Source organism: Hippopotamus amphibius, chromosome 12 (assembly GCF_030028045.1).
Source record: "Hippopotamus amphibius kiboko isolate mHipAmp2 chromosome 12, mHipAmp2.hap2, whole genome shotgun sequence".
Classification (NCBI taxonomy): Eukaryota; Metazoa; Chordata; class Mammalia; order Artiodactyla; family Hippopotamidae; genus Hippopotamus; species Hippopotamus amphibius.
Genome location: NC_080197.1, coordinates 14,625,834 through 14,645,724, shown reverse-complemented (window position 1 = coordinate 14,645,724; position 19,891 = coordinate 14,625,834). Strand labels below are relative to the sequence as shown.

Sequence of the window (19,891 nt, the reverse complement as noted above, 5' to 3'; positions counted from 1 at the left end):
ATGAAGTCTACTGAGCTGGGATTTCTTCTGGGGCTCTTCACCATCTTCTTGCTGACAACCCCACTAATGGGTGGTATTACTAAGATTTCTGAAGCAATATGTGGAAAACTCAGAGGTATGAAATTGAAGCAGAAAATAAATCCAAAGACCAATTATGAATGAGGAAGAAAGAATTAGAAAAAATTTGATATCCAGGTGGTCCAGGAAGGTCCTCCTTTTGTGTCAATACCCATAAACTCTTACTACCTTGACTTGGGGCATTATCTACTCTAGGCATCTTGTGGCTGTCTGATGAGAGAAAAAGAAAAAAAAACTATGATGCAAATAATTCCTTTCGGGATGGGACTGTCTTTTGTAGGAGGTGCAAAAGACTGGAAGTATTCTTAATTCGGGGTTTCACGGCAAATTTCAAAGATCTCAGACCATTCAAGAGTATGTATTGAGATGAAAGAAAAAAAGGAAAACTAAGCAGACTAAGGCACTTTCAATATCTAATCTCTGGGGGAGTAGAGAACACTTGAACACATGGCTGCAGTGTAGAGGAACTCAAAATGTAGATGTGAAAGACAATGAAGTTTTCTTCCACAGATAATGCGTACAGGCTCAAATGCTTCCAGAACATGGGGAGGTACACAGTCTACAATGTGAGTCAGACACCCCAAATTTTGGCCCTGCCACTTAGCAAATGTGTACACTTGTTCAAGTCACTCAATCCCTTACCTCCCCTTAACTTCGGTTTCCCTGGTGTAAAACGTAGATCAGAAAAATGCCTGTATCAGAGGGTGTTTGTATAAAATAAGATTATGCATGTAACTGTATTTAAACAGCTACTTTTACCAAGGAAAATATTGCAGCCTGGCTGCTTGAGTAGGATGAACAACAATTTCTGGGTTGCCAATACAGTCATGTTGTAGCTGTTTGGGATACTCGCTATGTGATTCTTAGCAATAAAAACAGAAGGCTTGCCTCTAGGATGGGGACAGGGGGAGAGATGACAGGGTATGAGGGTGAAAGAGTATCGTCTCCAGGGTTATGCAACTTGGTATGTATCCTGATTCGAGCAGCAGGCACAGTTACCTGAAATGGAGGGCATGGTTAGTATAGTGAGTCTATGAAAACTGGAGGGTGAGCATTGTATGTCCTATGCAGGCTGTTAAGAGGAGAGAAAGATTAAAGTATGGAGAAGCAGGAGACTGTGCTCTCATAAAACGTAAGATGTGAAAGGTAAACCTCATTACTTTGTACAAGATACTGGTAGAACAAACTTTTTTCACCACTGACTATGTCTCCAAGTCACTGCCCAGGACCAGAACCTAGAGTTTTAATCAATTTGTATGCCCAACGGCAACCTTGCCAAGTGATCCTAATTCCAGTAGAAAATCAAATGTCTTTCAGTGACTTCGAATAGGGAATATTTCCAAAGTAACGTGAGAAATTTTTAAGGGCTTGTGAAGACAAGCTGTCTCTTTCCCCCTAACTCAATGGGAACCTCTCGCGCAGATCCCTGCTTAATGGACTCCAGATTTGGCAGCTGCTTTGAAGTTCACTTTAGATATTTCTACAACAAAACTTCCCAAAGATGTGAGAATTTTGTCTACTCTGGCTGTGATGGCAATCTTAACAACTACAAGCTTAAAATAGAATGTCAAGTAGCCTGCGAGGAAGAGTACAAAATAAAGCAGAAGTAAGGAATTCAATCTTGTCCTTGGACCCTGGGGAGAGGAGAAGGAGAGGCTCTGGTTTGGGATGGGAAGAGGGAGGGCTGTCATAATCAAAAGGTTTAATAGTTGGGTTGGATTTTAGAATCACTCGTTGGTTTGCAGTTAGGAAATCAAAAGTCCAGAGAGAAAATAACAGCCATCAGGTATTGGACAATTACCGTGTGCTAAGTACACTAATTTACACCTATTGACAGAATTTAAAATTTAAATCACCCCTAAGATAGATGTGTACCATTATTTTTATATGGCAGATGAGGAAAACAAGTCCAGTAGAGGTAACTCACTGGCCCAAGGTCACATTATTAACTGGCATGGCAAGATTTCTAACCAAATCTGATCATCCAGGGCTGGATCATCTTACATGCACAAAATCACCTAGACCCAATCCCTGAACTCCCAGACCTGGGAACTTCCCATAGCAACATGCTGCTTTATACAACTAAGCTCCCTGCCCACACGTCACCATTTCACAGTCACAGGAACTAGAAGGCGGTCCACAGAGGTGAGATGGAGCCTGGCCTTGGGAGTAACCCAGAAGCAGAAATTTTGTTTTATTTATTTCATATCCCAAGTAACTCTTTTTTGCTCTAAGATTTTTTTTTTGATGTGGACTATTTTTAAAGTCTGTATGGAATTTGTTACCATACTGCTTCTGTTTCATGTTTTGGTTTTTTGGCCCCGAGGCACGTGGGATCGTAGCTCCCCGACAGGAGATTGAATCCGCACCCCCTGCATTGGAAGGCCACCAGGGAAGTTCCCCCTAGTGACTCTTTACAGTGCCTGGCACACAGGAGACAATGACTAAGTTTTGAGGGAATGAAAGAATGAGAGCTTAATGGAAGATTGAGAGATTAATGGAAGAATGAGGGCTTAATCAATGGAAAAGAAGGGACATTGAAAGAGATGGCATCCTCTGGGCTTCCCCTGAGATAAAAACAACTTATATTAGTCCAGGGAGACTCTCCAAAACCTGTAACACAGATCTGTTTTTTGTTTGTTTGTTTGTTTTGCTTAAACAGTGAATAGCGGACTACAAGTTTAAAAATTCTGGAGCTTCTTGATACACCGTCTGAAACACAAATGTAGGAAAAATCAGACCAATTTTAAGATCTTTGTAAGTTCCATAATGCTTGAACCTTGCATCCGTTTGCTATTTTCCTGACTTTAGTGTTGTGTTTCCTGAGAAATAGCTGTATGATCATTAAAATGAAAGAACTTTCTATGTCAGCCTGTCCTCCTCTCTGACTCTACCCCCACACCCCAGGCCCCCCACCACCTTATCCAGAGCTGGAATGTAAGCTGGTCCTATCCATTACTCCCCCTCCCTCCTGAACCATCCCTCATGCATGTACTCAATGCTTACACTGCTACAGGTGTGATTAGCCAAGTCTGGGTAGGTTTGTATCACTTCGCCTCTCAGGTTGAGTAGTTAGTAGAACCAAAGTACCAAATCTGTGCTACTCTTTGTCCTTGAAATCAAAGCAAACAGTGAACCTGACACTCAAATGAAATGGTCTTGCACACATAACAAATTTTTTTCTTTGTGATGTTTTCCGATTCATGTTCACTGAACCAGGAATCCTGATTAGTTAAACTAACTTTCTGATGTAATCTCTATTGAGCATCATTATTTGGACATTTTTAGTACCTCATTGACATTCAGCTTTGCTCTTCTCATTCTTTCTTGGAAAAGAACCCTCAGCTTCAGTTCAGTGTCTGTGTTTTAGCTCCCAAGAGAATGGTCATCCTACCACTGTTTTCCAAGTATTCTGAATATATTGCTATAAGGTTTGGCATAACCATGATCTTCCCAGCTGTAGGATACTCAGCTTGGTCATCTCATCTCTGAATTTCTTCAGGCATCCCTTCCCTGAACACCTACCTTGTCCATCTTGTTGAAAAAGTCCAATCCCTCACCTGGGACTCACATCCTGGACCACTGGTGGCTAGGGCCAATGTCAAAGGCATTGTGAACCAGTGAGATCCTGTAGCTAGACATGCAAGTCTTGTCTCTGCTCAATCTTAGGAATAAGAAAACCAATCCCCTAAACTGAGACCATTTTCTGCAAAAATTCTGATTACTTCAAAATCAGACCCTCATCCAGACAGGGTTTACTCTGAACATGTGTACATTGCAACTTTGGTGAAGACTCTAGAATTACAAATCATTCTTGAGCCCCATCAGCTGTAGGAGACATGTTGAGAACCCTGAAATATAGGCACTCAGCTAACTTGACTGGTCCACATAAATGAAAGTTCTGAGATTTTCCTATCATGAGTCATGAAGCTGAGTGTCCCAGAAACGGAAAGCTTGTTGGGGACAAAATAACATATTCCCATATCCTGTTTGCTCCCTCTTCCAGTCAACTCCTGAAAAAGCCAGAGAAGTAAAAAGAAGGTATAGGGACTTCCCTGGTGGTGCAGTGGTTAAGACTGCACAGGGTGCCTGGTTTCGATTCCTGGTCAGAGAACTAGATCCCACATTCACATTGCAACTAAGAGTTCATGTGCCACAACTAAGGAGCTGGCGAGCTGCAACTAAGGATGCTGCCTGCCGCAATTAAGACCCAGTGCAACCAAATAAATAAATAAATAAAGTACTTTATAAAAAAAGGTATATAAATATCAATAACTAAAGTCAAGACTAAGAATCCCTTGAGGAAAGAGGGCAGTTGTATCTTGGAGAGAAAAGGATATTTGGATGCCCAAGATGGAGAGCTGGACACCAAAGGTGAGAGAATGAGATGGGTGACAGCTTTCGAGTTGTGTTATTCTCCCCAGCACAGAAATCTGAGTCTGTCTGCATCTGCTCCCTTGCCAAAGCAGGAACAGCCCCAAGATACCTCAAGGGCAATTGAGATAACATAGTGGTGGTTCCAAAGCCCAGCTAGAGTAAGGAGTATACAAAAACAGGGGCAATTGAACTAGTCAGACAGACTTTATCATATTCCCTTCCTCCTACACACACTAAAGGATAGATAACTAAACCTAAGAGAAAAAAGTTACCATAGAAAACACATCAAGGGCAGAAGTATAACTAAGTTCCCTGAGCATGAGGGGGATCGTGTTATTTAGGAAGTAGCAAATGAGTGTAAATAAGCCCAGATTGTATTATTGTGTCATCTCTGGCTGGAATTTTCCACCATCCACTTTAAATCAACCAAGAGAAGTGCTGCCAGGTAAGAGATTTGGGTTTTGGCCCTTCTTCCCAGCACTGCCTCATCCCTTTGACCCCAACCCATCCACTACATACATACACAATAGAAGCAAAAACAGCTCATATTCTGATGGACAAATGATCACAAACAAATTTTAACACAAACATGGCAACAAAGAGAAACAACAAGCTAAATAACCAATAGGAAATAACCTGCAATTAGTTGAAGAGATAAATGAAATAAACATAATTAATATTCTCAACTAGATAAGAGTGGATATTGATATGTTAAAGCAGGAACATATATCAACAAAGAAAAACCAACAAGAAATACAGGGTTTGGGACTTCCCTCATGCTGCAGTGGTTAAGAATCCAGCTGCCAATGCAGGGGACATGGGTTTGATCCCTGGTCCGAGAAGATCCCACATTCCTCAGAGCAACTAAGCCCATGCGCCACAACTACTGAGCCTGTGCTCTAGGGCCTGGGAACCACAACTACTGAGTTCACATGCCACAACTACTAAAGCTCACTTGCCTAGAGCCCATGCTCCTCAACAAGAGAACCACCACAATAAGAACCCTATGCACAGTAACAAAGAGTAGCCCCCACTCTCGGCAACTAAAGAAAGCCACGCACAGCAACGAAGATCCAACACAGCCAAAATAAATTTATTTATTTATTTATTTATTTATTTATTTATTTATTTAAAAATAAAAATTAAGGAGGGGAAGATGGCATAGTAGGAAGCACCAGAAATCTGTCTCCCCACCTAGATAACAATGGCACTGGCAGAATCTTCTGATGTAATTATTTTGAAACTCTGGAGTCTATTGAAGGCTTGCAACTTCCAGGGGAGGACTTGAATAATAGTTTCGATTAATTTCAGTCGATTTCAGCTCTTAGCAGAGTAGCACTAAGCCACCCCCAGCCACATGGCAGAGAGCTGTGCACATGTTCCTGGAGAAGCTTAAGCATAGCTGTGGCAGCCAACTTAGGGGAAAAGAATTCTGTTCTCCAGATATCAGGGACCTATGCTCTGACTGCTGATTGCTGCTTCTGATCACATAAAGAAGCACCTCCTCTCATTGTTACAAGCCCCTCCCCCTCAGGCCAAAGCGATTTCCAGGGATTTAAAGGGCCAGTGCCCTTTTCCCTACTCTTCATTTTTCTCTTTTTGGGAGCCAGACATTAAAGATTAGGACATTTAAAAGATGACATACATAGGAAAACTTAGAAAGTGAGCATACATATCCAGGAAAGTGCTCAGAAAAGATGAGAGAGTATCTTAAGTTTGCAGTTCAGGCTGATCCTCAGCACAGGGACAGAATAAAGCAATCAAAAACAAACAAAAAACAAAAACAAAATAAAACTCACAAAAACAGTAACAAAATAAAACCACTCCCTGGGAAAGAAGGAGAATCTGATTTCCAGAGTTACCATGTTATTAGATTCAAACGTCCAATTTTCATTAAAAAAAAAAACCCACAAGGCATACAAAGAAATATGAAAGTACAGCTCACTCAAATTTTAAAAAATAAATCAACAGAAACTGTCCCTGAAGAAGATCTGATGGAAGATCTACTAGATAAATATTTTAAAACAACTGTCTTAAAGATGCCCAAAGAACTAACATGAAGAAAGTCAAGAAAATCTATGAATAAAATGGAAATATCAATAAAAAGATTTTTTTAATTAAAAACAGAAAAGAAATTCTGGAGTTGAAAATTATAATAACTGAAATGAAAAATTCATTAGAGGGATTCAAAGGCAGATTTAAGCGGGCAGAAGAAAAAAGAAGTGAACCTGAACATAAGACAATGGAAATTATCAAGTCTAGAAGACAGAAAGCAAAAAGACCTGTGGGACATCATCAAAATATATCAACATACTCATTGTGAGAGTTCCAAAAGGAGAAGTGAGACAGAAAAGAAAGATAGAATATTTGATGAATATGACTGAAAACTTCCCAAATTTGGTGAAAGATATGAAGATAAATCTCCAAGAAGTACAACAAACTGCAATTGAACAAGACACATATCTCTTATAGATAAATGTTTTTTTTTCTTCCATAGCCAAATTTTGAGTCCATGAGTGATACGATCATATCATCTAAGTCTTCTGCATTTCTCCACCCATTCTCCATTCCTCTAAACCTAGGACATACCTAGCCCATCAGAGATTAAATCATAACAATTGATATGTCTGGAAGAAATCCCTCCATGTTCTGAGGCTGATAAAAAAACAAGGAAACATATCCTCAGTTGCAAGGACTTTTAGCTAGTGAAACCATCACCATTTCTCAAAGTTCTGGTAGATGAGACTGAATCAAATAATCAAACAATTAATTAGACATAATCAAGCAGTATATAAATAAATACAATATAAATAAAAGTATAGGGACTTCCTAGGTGGCACAGTGGTTAAGAATTCGCCTGCTAATGCAGGGGACACGGGTTCGATCCCTCCTCCAGGAAGATCCCACATGCCGCAGAGCAACTAAGCCCATGTGCCACAACTATTGAGCCTGGGCTTTAGAGCCCGTGAGCCACAACTATTGAGCCCATGTGCTGCAACTACTGAAGCCCATGAACCTAGAGCCCATGCTCCGCAACAAGAGAAGCCACGGCAATGAGGAGCCCTCGCACCACAATGAAGAGTAGCCCCAACTCACCACAACTAAAGAAAGCCTGCACACAGCAAAAAAGACCCAACACAGCCAATAAAATAAATAAATAAATAAATAATTTATAAAAAAAAAAATAACGTCTATCCTTAAAAAAAAAAAAAAAGACTCCACACTCCCAATGCAAGGCACCCAGGTTCAATCCCTGGTCGAGGAACTAGATCCCATATGCATGCCACAACTGGTGGAGCCTGCATGCTGCAACTAAGGAGCCCACAAGCCGCAACTAAGACCCAGTGCAACCAAATAAAAATGATAAATAAATAAATAATGAATATTTTTTAATAAACAAATAAAAGTACAACTTTAATAAGTGTTACCAATGACAGGTACATAATGCTATAAAATTATAGAAAAGAGGGCTTGATCTGATCAGGGATGCCATGGAAAGGTTAATAGAAGAAATCACAATTGAGCCAAAACCTAATGGATGAGGCAGAGGAATGATGAGATAATGGAAGAACAATCCAGGCAGAGAGAATATCATCTACAAAAACCCTGTGGTTGAAAAGAAAGTGATGGGTATAAGAGACTAAAATAAGTTCCACAAGGTAGGGGAAGAAAGTGTAGGAGGAAGAAGACAAAATGCTTCTAGAGATGGGAAAACATAAAGTAAGGGAATTTACAGGCATTTTATTGCTTCTTGGGTTGGGAAATAAATTTCTAAAATAGTCAGGGACAATATAATACTATTTACTAGGACAACAATAAAGCTTTCATTAAGTCCATTCAGGTTGGTATTGACAAAATATGATGAACAAAAAAGCTAGTCTAATAGGATGATGAAACAGTTCTGGAGATGGATAGTAGTGATGGTTGCACAATAATATGAAGGTACTTAATTCACAGAGCTGCACACTTAAAAGTGGTTAAAATGGTAAATTTTATGATACGTATGTTTTACCACAGTTAAAAAATCTAAGTTCATTATAACAGTGTACATATAACATACATCCCAAATGATCTAGTATTTGATACCATTGCAGAATCATAATAAATTAACATTATAGCAAATGGGACACTTGGAGGTTGGCTGTATCTTTGGTTAAATTTACACATAGTTTCTACATCTAAGACTACGGCTGTGATTATCATGAGTCTATTGACCAAGGTTTGGGCTGCTCAAGCAAGAAGATCATGACATTTACAAAGTGACATATCTGGTCCATTTGATTATTAGGAATACCTTCCATATTGAGGATGTCTAATGAACATGAATAGTCTCACATTATGGGTTCATTTATTCCCTAAATTACTCTTAAGCAACAATTGTGTGTCATAATAGAAGTTCCCTTCACATTTCCTTCTCTAAAATTTGTTCTCACCAATTTTTAATCTTACTGTGTCCACTACCCTTGCGATACCAGCAGACCATTATAACTTCCCATAAATCCATGAATTAGGTTGTCTTTGCTTCTGGGTAAAGTGGACAAGAACAGATATTTTCTCAAGTTCTGTCCACTCGGAAATTTTCATTCCCAGCTGCCCTTCAGGGTAATGGAGCTATAGATGTTGAAGCAGCTGTTTCCAATCAGTCCTAACATACATACACAGAAGGATTGTGCAAATCAGACCATTTTTTCACCATTAGTCATCTGGTCTTTGAGAATTCCTGAAGAAACCATAAGTGTGGATTTCAAATACTGTGACAATACAACACAACAAGAAGAGTATATTTCATGGGCTGATAGTGTAATATGCTTGCTCATAAAATTTACCTGTGCCCTTGGGACCATGTCATAACTGGTCTAATGTAGACTCCTCCCTTATTTAAATAGACTTTTAATAGATTTACTAGGTACTCCAAGCTTTTCTCAAGCATCCTTCTTTTATAAGCTTTTTCCAGACAAAGCAGGGAGTTAATGACCCTCACTGATTTCCACCCCATAACATTTTCACCCGGTGTCTTAGACCCCACACACTGGAATGGAACATTTCATCTTCTCTCCTTAAGGACCCACAGTTCTGAACATTCACCCCTACGCTTGCACATGACCATAAGGGAACTTCAGGAACCCAATATTTAAATAATAATGCCATCAAGTAGCCCTTCTTCTGAACACATAGGGGAAAAATACAAGGCATCCAGTACTCTGGAACATATTTATTCCTTCATCATAGCCTAGGGCCTCTGTCACCCAGCCCTGCCACTATTCAGCCTTGTTCTAATAAAGACAATGGAGCTGGTGATCAGAAGAAGCAAAGATGGACTTTCCTGGTGGTGCAGTGGTTAAGAATCTGCCTGCCAACTCAGGGGACATGGGTTCGAGCCCTGGTCTAGGAAAATCCCACATGCCACGGAACAAATAAGTCCATGCGCCACAACTACAGAGCCTGCGCTCTAGAGCCCGCAAGCCACAACTATTGAGCCCTTGTGCTACAACTACTGAAGCTTGCGCGCCTAAAGCCTGTGCTCCGCAACGAGAGAAGCCACCGCAACAAGAGAAGCCACCGCAATAAGCCCGCACACTGCAACAAAGAGAAAGCCCACGCGCAGCAACGAAGGCCCAATGCAGCCAATAAATTAATTAATTTTTTTTTTTAAAAGGAGAAACAAAGATGTTGACCTTTTCGGAAGCATGGAACCAGAACCTTCAGATTCCTTTTACTCCAGCCTCTGGCCCTGATCTTTCTCCATGCTGTGGAGAATGTACTCCAGCCAACACAATTAGCCTCTACCCATTGAGTATTAAATCAGATTTCAAGTCTTTTATACAATTTAATTATGAAAGCCTTAAAAAACAAAAGGAATTATGTCTCATTTGGCTTTCTCTAACAGTATGTGACCTAGCATAGCATAGAAACTAAGTAATTGTATAATGATTATGTTATCAACACAGGACTGGATCATAATGGCATACCAGAACTCAAGTATGCAAAAGCATTTCAAGGTTATCAGAAATTTTTAAATATAAGTTTAACATTTTTCAGAAATAATGTCCCATCTAGATCCATATCAAGGTTGCTTATACTTGTTGCCACATAGGATATATATTATTAATCACATGGAGATGTGGAGTCATAATACATAACAGAGTTAATACACTCTACACATTACAAGCTAAAATGTTTTAATCCTTTCTCACTCATAATGTCCAAAGTACAAAATAATAATTCATCCCCTTAGCAAAAAGCAAATATCCTGGCACCAAGAAGATAAAAGAATTAAGATTTGCCTGGGATTTCCCTTATGGTTCAGTGGTTGAGACTCCATTCTCCCAAGGCAGGGGGCACGGGTTCGATCCCTGATCAAGAAACTAAGATCCCACATGCTGCACAGCAAGGCTAAAGAATCAAAAAAAAAAAAGATTTGCCCAATATGAACCAAAATCCCTGAACATGAAAAGTCTAGATTCTCTGACTCTTACCCAAATACTCACAGCTCCCCATTCTCCCATTCATGAGTTATTCTTGCCCACACTCATAGGAAAGAAAGGACACCATGATTGAGAGTCTAATATGTGGAGGGAAAGTTCTGCAAAGAAAAATTGGGATGCTATTACCAGATGGAGAATAGCAGACAGAAACCAAAAATACTCACTACATTCCGCCCCTTGACTCTTCAACTCATATACACTGTTTTTTACATTCATAAACTATTTTAAGGCTTATGATTAACGTAGCCAAAAGCATTTAACACAACCCAAAACAGATCATCAGAAGTCCTGTTCAATACCTCAACTAGCTCCAGAGCTAGGGTTTTACAGGTAAAGTCCCTTCTCTTAGCACTACCTTAATCCTGGCAGGAAATTCTGCAACCAGTGTACCAAATGACAATTTCAACATCAACCAACATATCTTAAATTAAACATTAGGTAAAATGGAAAAGAGGTAATTTCATTTAATTCTATAACACAAAACAGGGAAAAATAGTTAGCATATTTGTGCTGTATCTTATAAGGCTGTAGCTAGTTTTTAACAACATCCCTCCTCTAAATATTGTACATTCCACATTGTTCCACCTTTGGCCAGAGCCTCTGTTCAACTGGGCTCTTCACACATTGGGTAACCCAAATTAGCATCCTAGACAGAAAAAAATATGAGCTCATGGTGGAACTTCCTGGGTAGTTTTTAATCTTTCCATCTTTCAGGCTTTCATGCTTTCTAGCTTCCATGAACCTTTACCACCTTAGATGATGTACAATACATGCTCTAGGGCATCAGAGGCCCTACAGTGAAGCATTAACAATATCCAGCTTGACAGGCTCATTCACTTTAGATAAAAATACAATGTTTTTTTTTTTGCTTTACCAGGTACAAGAGAATTCCAATTGAGGCAGTTGTGTGGGTTAAGGAAGCTGTGACACAGTAGCAAAAAGAGGCTTCGTGGGAAGTGAAATATACCTACAATGAAATTGCCTGGTCCAATACAAATTCCTTCTTCTCTCTGATGGAATGCTTCTGGTTACTTGAGTGTCTCAAGCATTTCTCAGGGACCTTCAATTATTAGTTTTTACTAGGCAGAGCAGAAAATGCAATGCAAAAAAACTAAAGGAAATTTATGTGGAGAGCAAGCATGTGGACGCCAAGTGGGGAAAGCGGGGAGGGTTGTGGGGGGAATGAATTGGGAGATTGGGATTGCCATGCATACATTACTAACAAGAAAAAAAATACAAAAAGAAAAAGAAAAAAAAGAAAACACTTTGAGCTTTGGGGAAAAAAAAAAAAAAAACTAAAGGAAATTTAATGACCCTCATTGTTTTCTGCCTCCCATCTCTTTCATCTAAAATTTTGCACTGTGTGCCTTCCACTGAAATGGAACATCACACTTTCTTCTTCCAAAGACATTCAGTACAGGACTTTCACTGCACATGACATGCAATGAGAAGCCCACGCACCACGACAGAGTGGTTCCCGCTCACTGCAACTAGAGAAAGCCCATGCACAGCAACAAAGACCCAACAAGTCCCCCCCTCAGTTAATTAATTAATTAAAAAAATACATATACACACAATGGAATATTACTCAGCTGTAAAAAAGCATGAAATAGTGCCATCTGCAGCAACATGGATGGACCTAGAGGTTATCATACTAAGTGAAGTAAGTCAGAAAGAGAAAGATAAGACTTCGCCGGTTGTCCAGTGGTTAAGACTCCGCTCCCAATGCAGGGGGCACAGGTTCAATCCCTGGTTGGGGGAAGATCCTGCATGTCACGTGGCATGGCCACAAAAAAAAAGAGAGAGAGAGTGAGAGAGAGAGACAAATACCATAGGATATCACTTATATGTGGAATCTATTAATAAAACAAGACACAGGAACGTATTTACAAAATAGAAAGAGACTCACAGACATAGAGAACAGACTTATGGTTGCCAAAGGGGAAAGGGGTGGGGGAGGAAGGATTGGGAATTTGGGATTAGCAGGTGCAAATTCACATACAGGATGGATAAACAACAAGGTCCTACTGTATAGCAGAGGGAACTATATTCAATACCCTGTGATAAATCATAATGGAAAAGAATATGAAAAAGAATGTATATATATATAACTGAGTCACTTTGCTGTAGAGCAGAAATTAACACAACATTGTAAATCAACTATATTTTAATAAAATTTAAAAAACTAATTGGCCATTAATACCAAAAGATTAAATAAATGATGATACACTGATGTAATCCATGTGGCTATTTTAAAAGCTCAGCAGTGTAGTGTTAAGGGAAAAAAGTAAGTCCCAGATGTATTGCATAGCCTGGTTTCAATTATGTCTTTGGATTTTTTAAACTAAGATAGAAGCACTCTTAATGAAACCCATTTAATGAATTAATTAGCATTCCATTTCCTATATAAAATATACCAACTGATTTGTTCCCACCTTGGGAGGCACGGGTAATAGATGGCTAAAACATAATTACCCTCAAAAGAGTGATTCTACCATTTGGAGGAGCAGAGAACACTGAAACCTAGAAATAGGTTTTTAAGCACGTGGGGAAAAGTTGGAGATTGGATGGAGGGGCCAAGAGAAATGACTTTCTTTACTTTCTCCAAGTCAATAAAGAAATTGATAGGGAAGGGATTTTCCTGGTGGTCCAGTGGTTAAGACTCCACAGGCCCAATGCACAGGGCACAGGTTTAAACCCTGGTCAGGGAACTAAGATCCCACATGCCACAATGTGTGTCCAAAAAAATAAAATAAAATAAGCCATCTACAGATTTCAAAAATAAAATTTTTGTAAAATAAAGAAAAATTTATTTTTTGAAAAAGAAATTGATAGGGATAGATACCTTTTTATTTTTCTGTAATTTTTAAATATTTTTCTAGTAAGGTTTAAAATATACAGAAAATGATTAACAAAGGTTTGATCAAACTTACCAGTATAATCGTCTCACCAGTAAAATCAGCATTTATTTAAATTGCATGCATGTTTACAAATGAACTCAGGCATTCTGCTATATACTGAGTCTGTTTGAGTAATTTCATTTTATTGAGAGTTTTATATTTTTACCCATAAAAACACACAAAAACTATTTCCTAGTAAATTTTTCATCTTCTTCATGTTTGAGTGCTATGCTTTTCACATTCACATGTTTATTTCTTCTCTGTTTTTCTTAACCATGCTTGTCAAAGTTTTGTCATTTTAATGGTGCTTTTAAAGTACAAACTTTTCATTTTATTTGGCAATTTTAGTGTTTCTTTTTCCTAATTCATCCATTTCAATTACTATCCTCATCAATATCTTCTGTCTACTTTACTTTTATTTTGCTGTTTTCATTTCAGTTTAAGTTCAAGGCTACATTAGCTGATTTTCCAATGTTTGTATTTATATATTAAGGCCCTGACAATAATTCATTTACAGCTGTTCATTATTGAGATACTGATGTGATGCTGATGTCCTGAGCCATGAGTAGTCATGATCCCTAGATGTGGAGGAGAGACAGGGAGGCTGGGGTTCACCACAGAGCTTTGACGAAACGTGACCTTGCAAGCTACATGGCTGGGTGCCCAAGCACTTACTGTCCTGATCACTAGGCTGATTCTGGATGCACCAAAGCCCTGCCCGGGGAATGGGCCCTGGGGAGATGGAATCAGAGAGATGGGTTCAACTCTCAGGAGAAGGAGCTTCACCCCAAATATATATCAGCCCCGTTCAGGACGCTTCTATCTACTATCCGCAGCACCATGAAGTCGGAATGGATTCCCTTTTCTCTGTGCCTCTTCTTTTCCATGCCCCTCCATACACTTTCAGGTTTCATCTTTTCTCCAACTCTCAAAGGAGAATTATGCGAAAGTGGACATCTTGGAAGTAAGGCAAAATAGGAGGGGACGCCAAGGAGGGCATTGTGAAGGAGAAGAGGGTCTAGGCAGCTCCAAGGCTGCTGCTGCAGATGAGCAGGAATCAGGTCCTCCTCCTATCTCAAACTGTATGGCTCCAGAGCATCTGAGTTCTGCCTAAGGATGGGAGAAGGAGGAAGACAGAAAATACAATCGACTTAAATTTTTTCCAAGAGATTTCAGTGTAAGAGGAGTGGGCATTATGGAAATTGGATCGATGTCAGGAGTGTCTAGGAAATTCCTTTATTGGTGTGGATATATATGTGTGTGAGAGTTAGTGTGAGAGTGTGTGTGTGTGTGTGTGTTGTGTATTTCAACTCTATTTAACCCATATGTACAGGCCCACTGTGTACAGATACATTCCACAGATACAGGGAAGCAGAAGCCATCATTCACAGACTTAGGGCACTCAAGTTCTACTTACTTAAATTAATTTGCTCAATTCACATTCTATTGGACATGTATAAAACACTCAGGGTAAATAGAGCAAATTCCTCATTGTGGATAAGGGCTGTAGTTGAACTTCAAGAAGACTGACATTAACTCCTTCTTTGTCTCCAATATGGTCACCATTGCTCCGGCTCTAACCACCCATCTCCATGGCCTCAGTGAGAAAAGGTGAGTCTGAATGGATAGACGCAAAGGGAGGCTGGATGGAAGAGGACACAGACTCTGGTGGAGGAGAGGAAGATCTTCTGCCAGACTGGGCATTTCAAGCCTATCCTTCTGGAGTAGACGTAGAGGGTCAAAGGCCCTTTTAGCTTGTATGTTTGCAGAGACTCTATGGAGGTGAAAGTCAGCTCTGACCTGTGTCCCTGGGGGAGCAGATGAGATGTTCACTTCTGGTGACATGGGAAATCATGTAGAGAGTCAGGAAATGGAATAGATTTAAAGTCCAGAAAGAGTACTGTGATAAATGGAGGAAGCCTCAGGTCTTTCCTGCTTTCATCTCTAAGGTGGTAGAGCTACCTTACTGTCCTTCTCCAGCTGTGTGTCTGAGTCACAGACCCAGTCTACAGACTAGAATCATTGCCCCATATCACATACACAGTGAAATTTATGCTCAAGGAGCTCTCCCAGTGTTAAAGGATCAGGCAGATTCCCATGGGTTGAAGAGCATTAGTAGGCCGAGTTCATGAGGAGAAGAATGCCAGCTTGGTAGTAGAAAAGATAACCTGACTCTGGCATTTTCCTGCACAGATATCTGCAACTACCCTCCACTGTTTGGCACCTGCAAGTTAACTTTGACCAGGTACTACTACAACATCCTGACGTACATGTGTGAGCCCTTCATCTTCTCTGGCTGCGGAGGCAACAGAAACAACTTTAGACAAAAATATACCTGTGAAAAATTTTGTCTTCCTGAAAGGTAAATCTCTCAGCCACCCCCTCCTCCACTTCCAACAACACTAAATGCTAGGAACCATGGTTTTTCCAGAAAAATCAAGTAAGAGGTCAGGAGAGATGGAGCAAAGGGACAAGACATTATACTTGGGTTGAGGACAGTCAGTCATAGGCACAAATTGCAATGTCTCAAGTCATTTAGCCCAATGAAATTGACAATTTTGAAACTGTCCCCAGAGAGGCTAATGACTTGCTAAGCTCACTTAGAAGAAGGACATAGATCCAGACCATCGGCGTTCTCTCTACAGCATGCCACTACTACCATGATGGCCTCAGGTCTTGGAGATCCTGTCCAACACCTTATGGTTGCACAGTTAAAAGAGAAGTTATGCAGGACTTCCCTGGTGGTGCAGTAGTTAATAATCTGCCTGCCAATGCAGGGGACACAGGTTTGAGCCCTGGTCGGGGAAGATCCCACATGCCTCGGAGCAACTAAGCTTGTGCACCACAACTACTGAGCCTATGCACCACAACTACTGAAGCCCTCATGCTCTAGGGCCTGCGCACCACAAGGGAGAGTAGCCCCCCTCTCGCCACAACTAGAGGAAGCTTGTGTGCAGCAACAAAGACCCAATGCGGCCCCCAAAATTAATTAATTAATTAATTAATTTAAAAATAGTTTTAAAAAGAAGAGCAGTTATGGGAGTGTCAGGAGAGTAGGTGAAAACAAATACCATGGTTCAAATCTCTATAGTGAGTGGCTAAACAATAGACTCATGCTCAAAAGCAGAGACATCACTTTATTAACCTGGCTATCTTCAGGGTCTAGCACTATATTTGCTCACTAATATTTTACAGATAGATGTACGGATCAGGAGAGATACTAGTATTAAAAACAGCAATGAAGTTCTGCTAATGTGTAAAGTACCTATTGATTTTGCTAACGACTGTATGAATTGCTAAATTTGTTTGTTTGTTAACAGTGACAGAAGTTAACAAAAATCAGCTTGATTCGACAGAAGGAAGAAACAAGGAAAAAGAAATGTTCTTCATGAGAATTACGCTGAAGAAAATAAGAAATTATTCTGAGTAAATATATTGGACTATATTGCTTGAAGGTTTTTGAATTCAGAGTTCTTACTAATTTCCTTGCCCAGCTTTGCCTTTCATGCTGATTAGATATATAAAATTTTAACTGAAAAATTCCTGTATGTCAGCCCTGATCTAAATTCATTCATCTCTCCCATCCTAGATTCCTCCAACACAGACTACAAATGACCTCTCTGTGGTACCAACCTACCCATGTAATGAATCAGTCTGGATAAAGGCACTCGTTGCTATCTCCTTGGCATGATCTTCCATAACTGAGTTTGTTTCTGTATTTTGTCACTGACCCCAGTGGATTTTCATGTAAGTGGCACACAAACAATCATCATTAAATTATTTCCTCTGCCTCCAATCAATGAGCATCCAACCCCCAACAATACTCATATACTAGGGAAATGTCTCCTGTGCCCCAAGGGCCAGCAGTACAGAAGTTGTGACTTTACAGCTGGGAAACTACAAGTCTTAAATCAAGCTGAACCTCTACAGTAAGAGTAGAGAGGGTCATTCCCCTTTACCCTAATTGCCTTATTCACAGTCTCATCAAGGGCCCAGCCTCACAAATGAGTTTAGAGATATGAGCAGAGTAGGTCAATATGCTACGGGCCATAAACGGTAGGGGGAACTATAGCTTAGGGTAAAGCCACATGTGAATGTGCTGAACATTCTAGCTCAGTTCCATCAATGGCAACCCCTGCCCCTGGACTATGGGCACAGCTCTGGAGAAACCTCGGGCGTTGGAAGAAAGCATAGGTTAGCGATGTCACCCCAGCCCCTTACCCAGGAATTACTCCTATGCAGAAAAGGACAAACGAAACTAGAAAGTAGCCCCTAGGCGTTAAGTTGGAGTCTAGTATCTCGACTGTTCTGAGTCCATATAAAATATTGTTCTAGGCCTGACATCATGGATATAACCTACCTGGTGCCCATTCACGGATTCTGAAGATTATCCTCCCTCTGACTATTGTGAAACACTATCTTATATAAACAAGACTCAAGTGTCATTTCCTCGAGAGTCTTTCAGAACTATATTCTAGCATTCCAAAGAATGACTTTTGTGAATTTTTTTAATTAAATGGGTAGGAAAAAAGAGAATGTAACATAAGAAGGAAAATTTTAAAAAACAAACAACAACAACAACAAAAAACGGCAGCACCAACACTCCCTGGAAGCAGACTCTTGGGCCCACCTGAGAACTGTTGAATTTGTGTGTTAACAAGACCCCTTGGGGGAATTCCCACAAAAAAAAAAAAAAAAGAACCTTTGGTGATGCGTATTCTCATCTCACAAGTACTAGCCTGTGAGAAATCAGGAAGCTGTCAGGAAAGGAGATCTAGCTGACATAACTTCTTTTATTTGTTTGGTTTTTTGTTTTGGGGGTTTTTTTTGGCCTCTCGGCTTGTGGGATCTTAGTTCCCCAACCAGGGATCGAACCCATGGCCCCTGCGGTGGAAGTGCAGTCTTACCCACTGGACCACCAGGGAAGACCCTGACATAACTTCTTAGAATGCAAGTTTCTCCTGCATCAGCTATCTATGATTTGGACCCATAAAATGTGAAAAGCTCTTAACAGGGATCTTTATGGCCCTGAGGACTTCAAGCAAGCTGCTTAATATCCCTTTCTCTTTCCTAGTAGCAAACCTATTTCTTTCCAGGGAATGCTCTTCATCCAGTCTACAGTATCTTATGAGGGTTGATTCCAGGTGCCCGCTAACCACAACACAAGTCAGAAGTCAAGGAAACAGATCTTTTCTCTACACATCTCACCACAAAGGGGCAGAACATGAGTTAGGATCTAGGTTCTCAACCAGGGACCATTTTCCCCCCAGAGGACGTGTGTCCATATCTGGAGACACTTTTGGTAGTCACAAATGAGGGTGAAGGTTTTGGGAGGTGTGGCTAAGATGGCAGAATAGGAAGACCCTGAGCTCACCTCCTCCCACGGGCCCACGGAAATTACAACTCTTTACAGAGCAACCATCTCTGAGAATGACCTGAAGACTAGCAGAAAAGATTTTTCCATGCCTAAAGACACAAAGAAAGAACTACAATGAGATGGGTAGGAGGGGCGGAGTCACGGTATAGTGCCGGAGCCTGCCGGCAAAATCGATCAGGTCCTTAGGCAAACACGACGCGGCTAGGAAATAAAGAAAGACAGACAAAAGATGGGGTCGAGAGGATCAGAAGCCTCTAGGGCAACTGACAAACTTCTTTATTATGCGGTGGCCTTTAATACACTTTCAGAATAAAGGGGGACATCAAAAGAAATGACTCCTTCTTTGTTGTAACTTGTTCTATCTCTTCAAGGGCACCAGGAACTTGCATAGTAGCCTGCACCCTACATGGTCTCAGGATGTTCTCATACGATAAGGAGTCTGTGGGAACACATACTCAAGGTCGAGGTGGTGGGACAGAGAGCTATGTTTGTTTTACACAAATCCTTGAATTAAGGCAGCTCCCAGGGCCATGTCCTGGGAGCAGGACCCCTTTCTCAGGGCTGCTCCCCGCAGTATAGTCAGGACCCACACCGCCAGGTAGGCAACACATCAAGCTCCCCAACCTGGGGGTCCTGCATCGGGAAGATGAACCGCCAGAACTGTCTGGCTTTGA

The 19,891-nt window shown here is 40.5% G+C and overlaps 1 protein-coding gene across 1 annotated transcript; it reads left to right on the top strand.

Moving 5' to 3' along the window:
- On the top strand, positions 1-1,688 carry SPINT4 (serine peptidase inhibitor, Kunitz type 4). The gene is made up of 2 exons (XM_057704034.1): positions 1-115; positions 1,501-1,688. The coding sequence occupies exons 1-2, from the start codon at positions 1-3 to the stop codon at positions 1,686-1,688; spliced, it is 303 nt and encodes a 100-aa protein (XP_057560017.1).
- Positions 1,689-19,891: the final 18,203 nt, after the last annotated feature.

Bases quoted from the DNA above. Each gene is read 5' to 3' on its own strand.
- SPINT4 (XM_057704034.1), top strand. From the start codon at position 1: ATGAAGTCTACTGAGCTGGGATTTCTTCTGGGGCTCTTCACCATCTTC. The intron at 116-1,500 runs GTATGAAATTGA...CCTCTCGCGCAG, and splicing joins AATATGTGGAAAACTCAGAG to ATCCCTGCTTAATGGACTCC.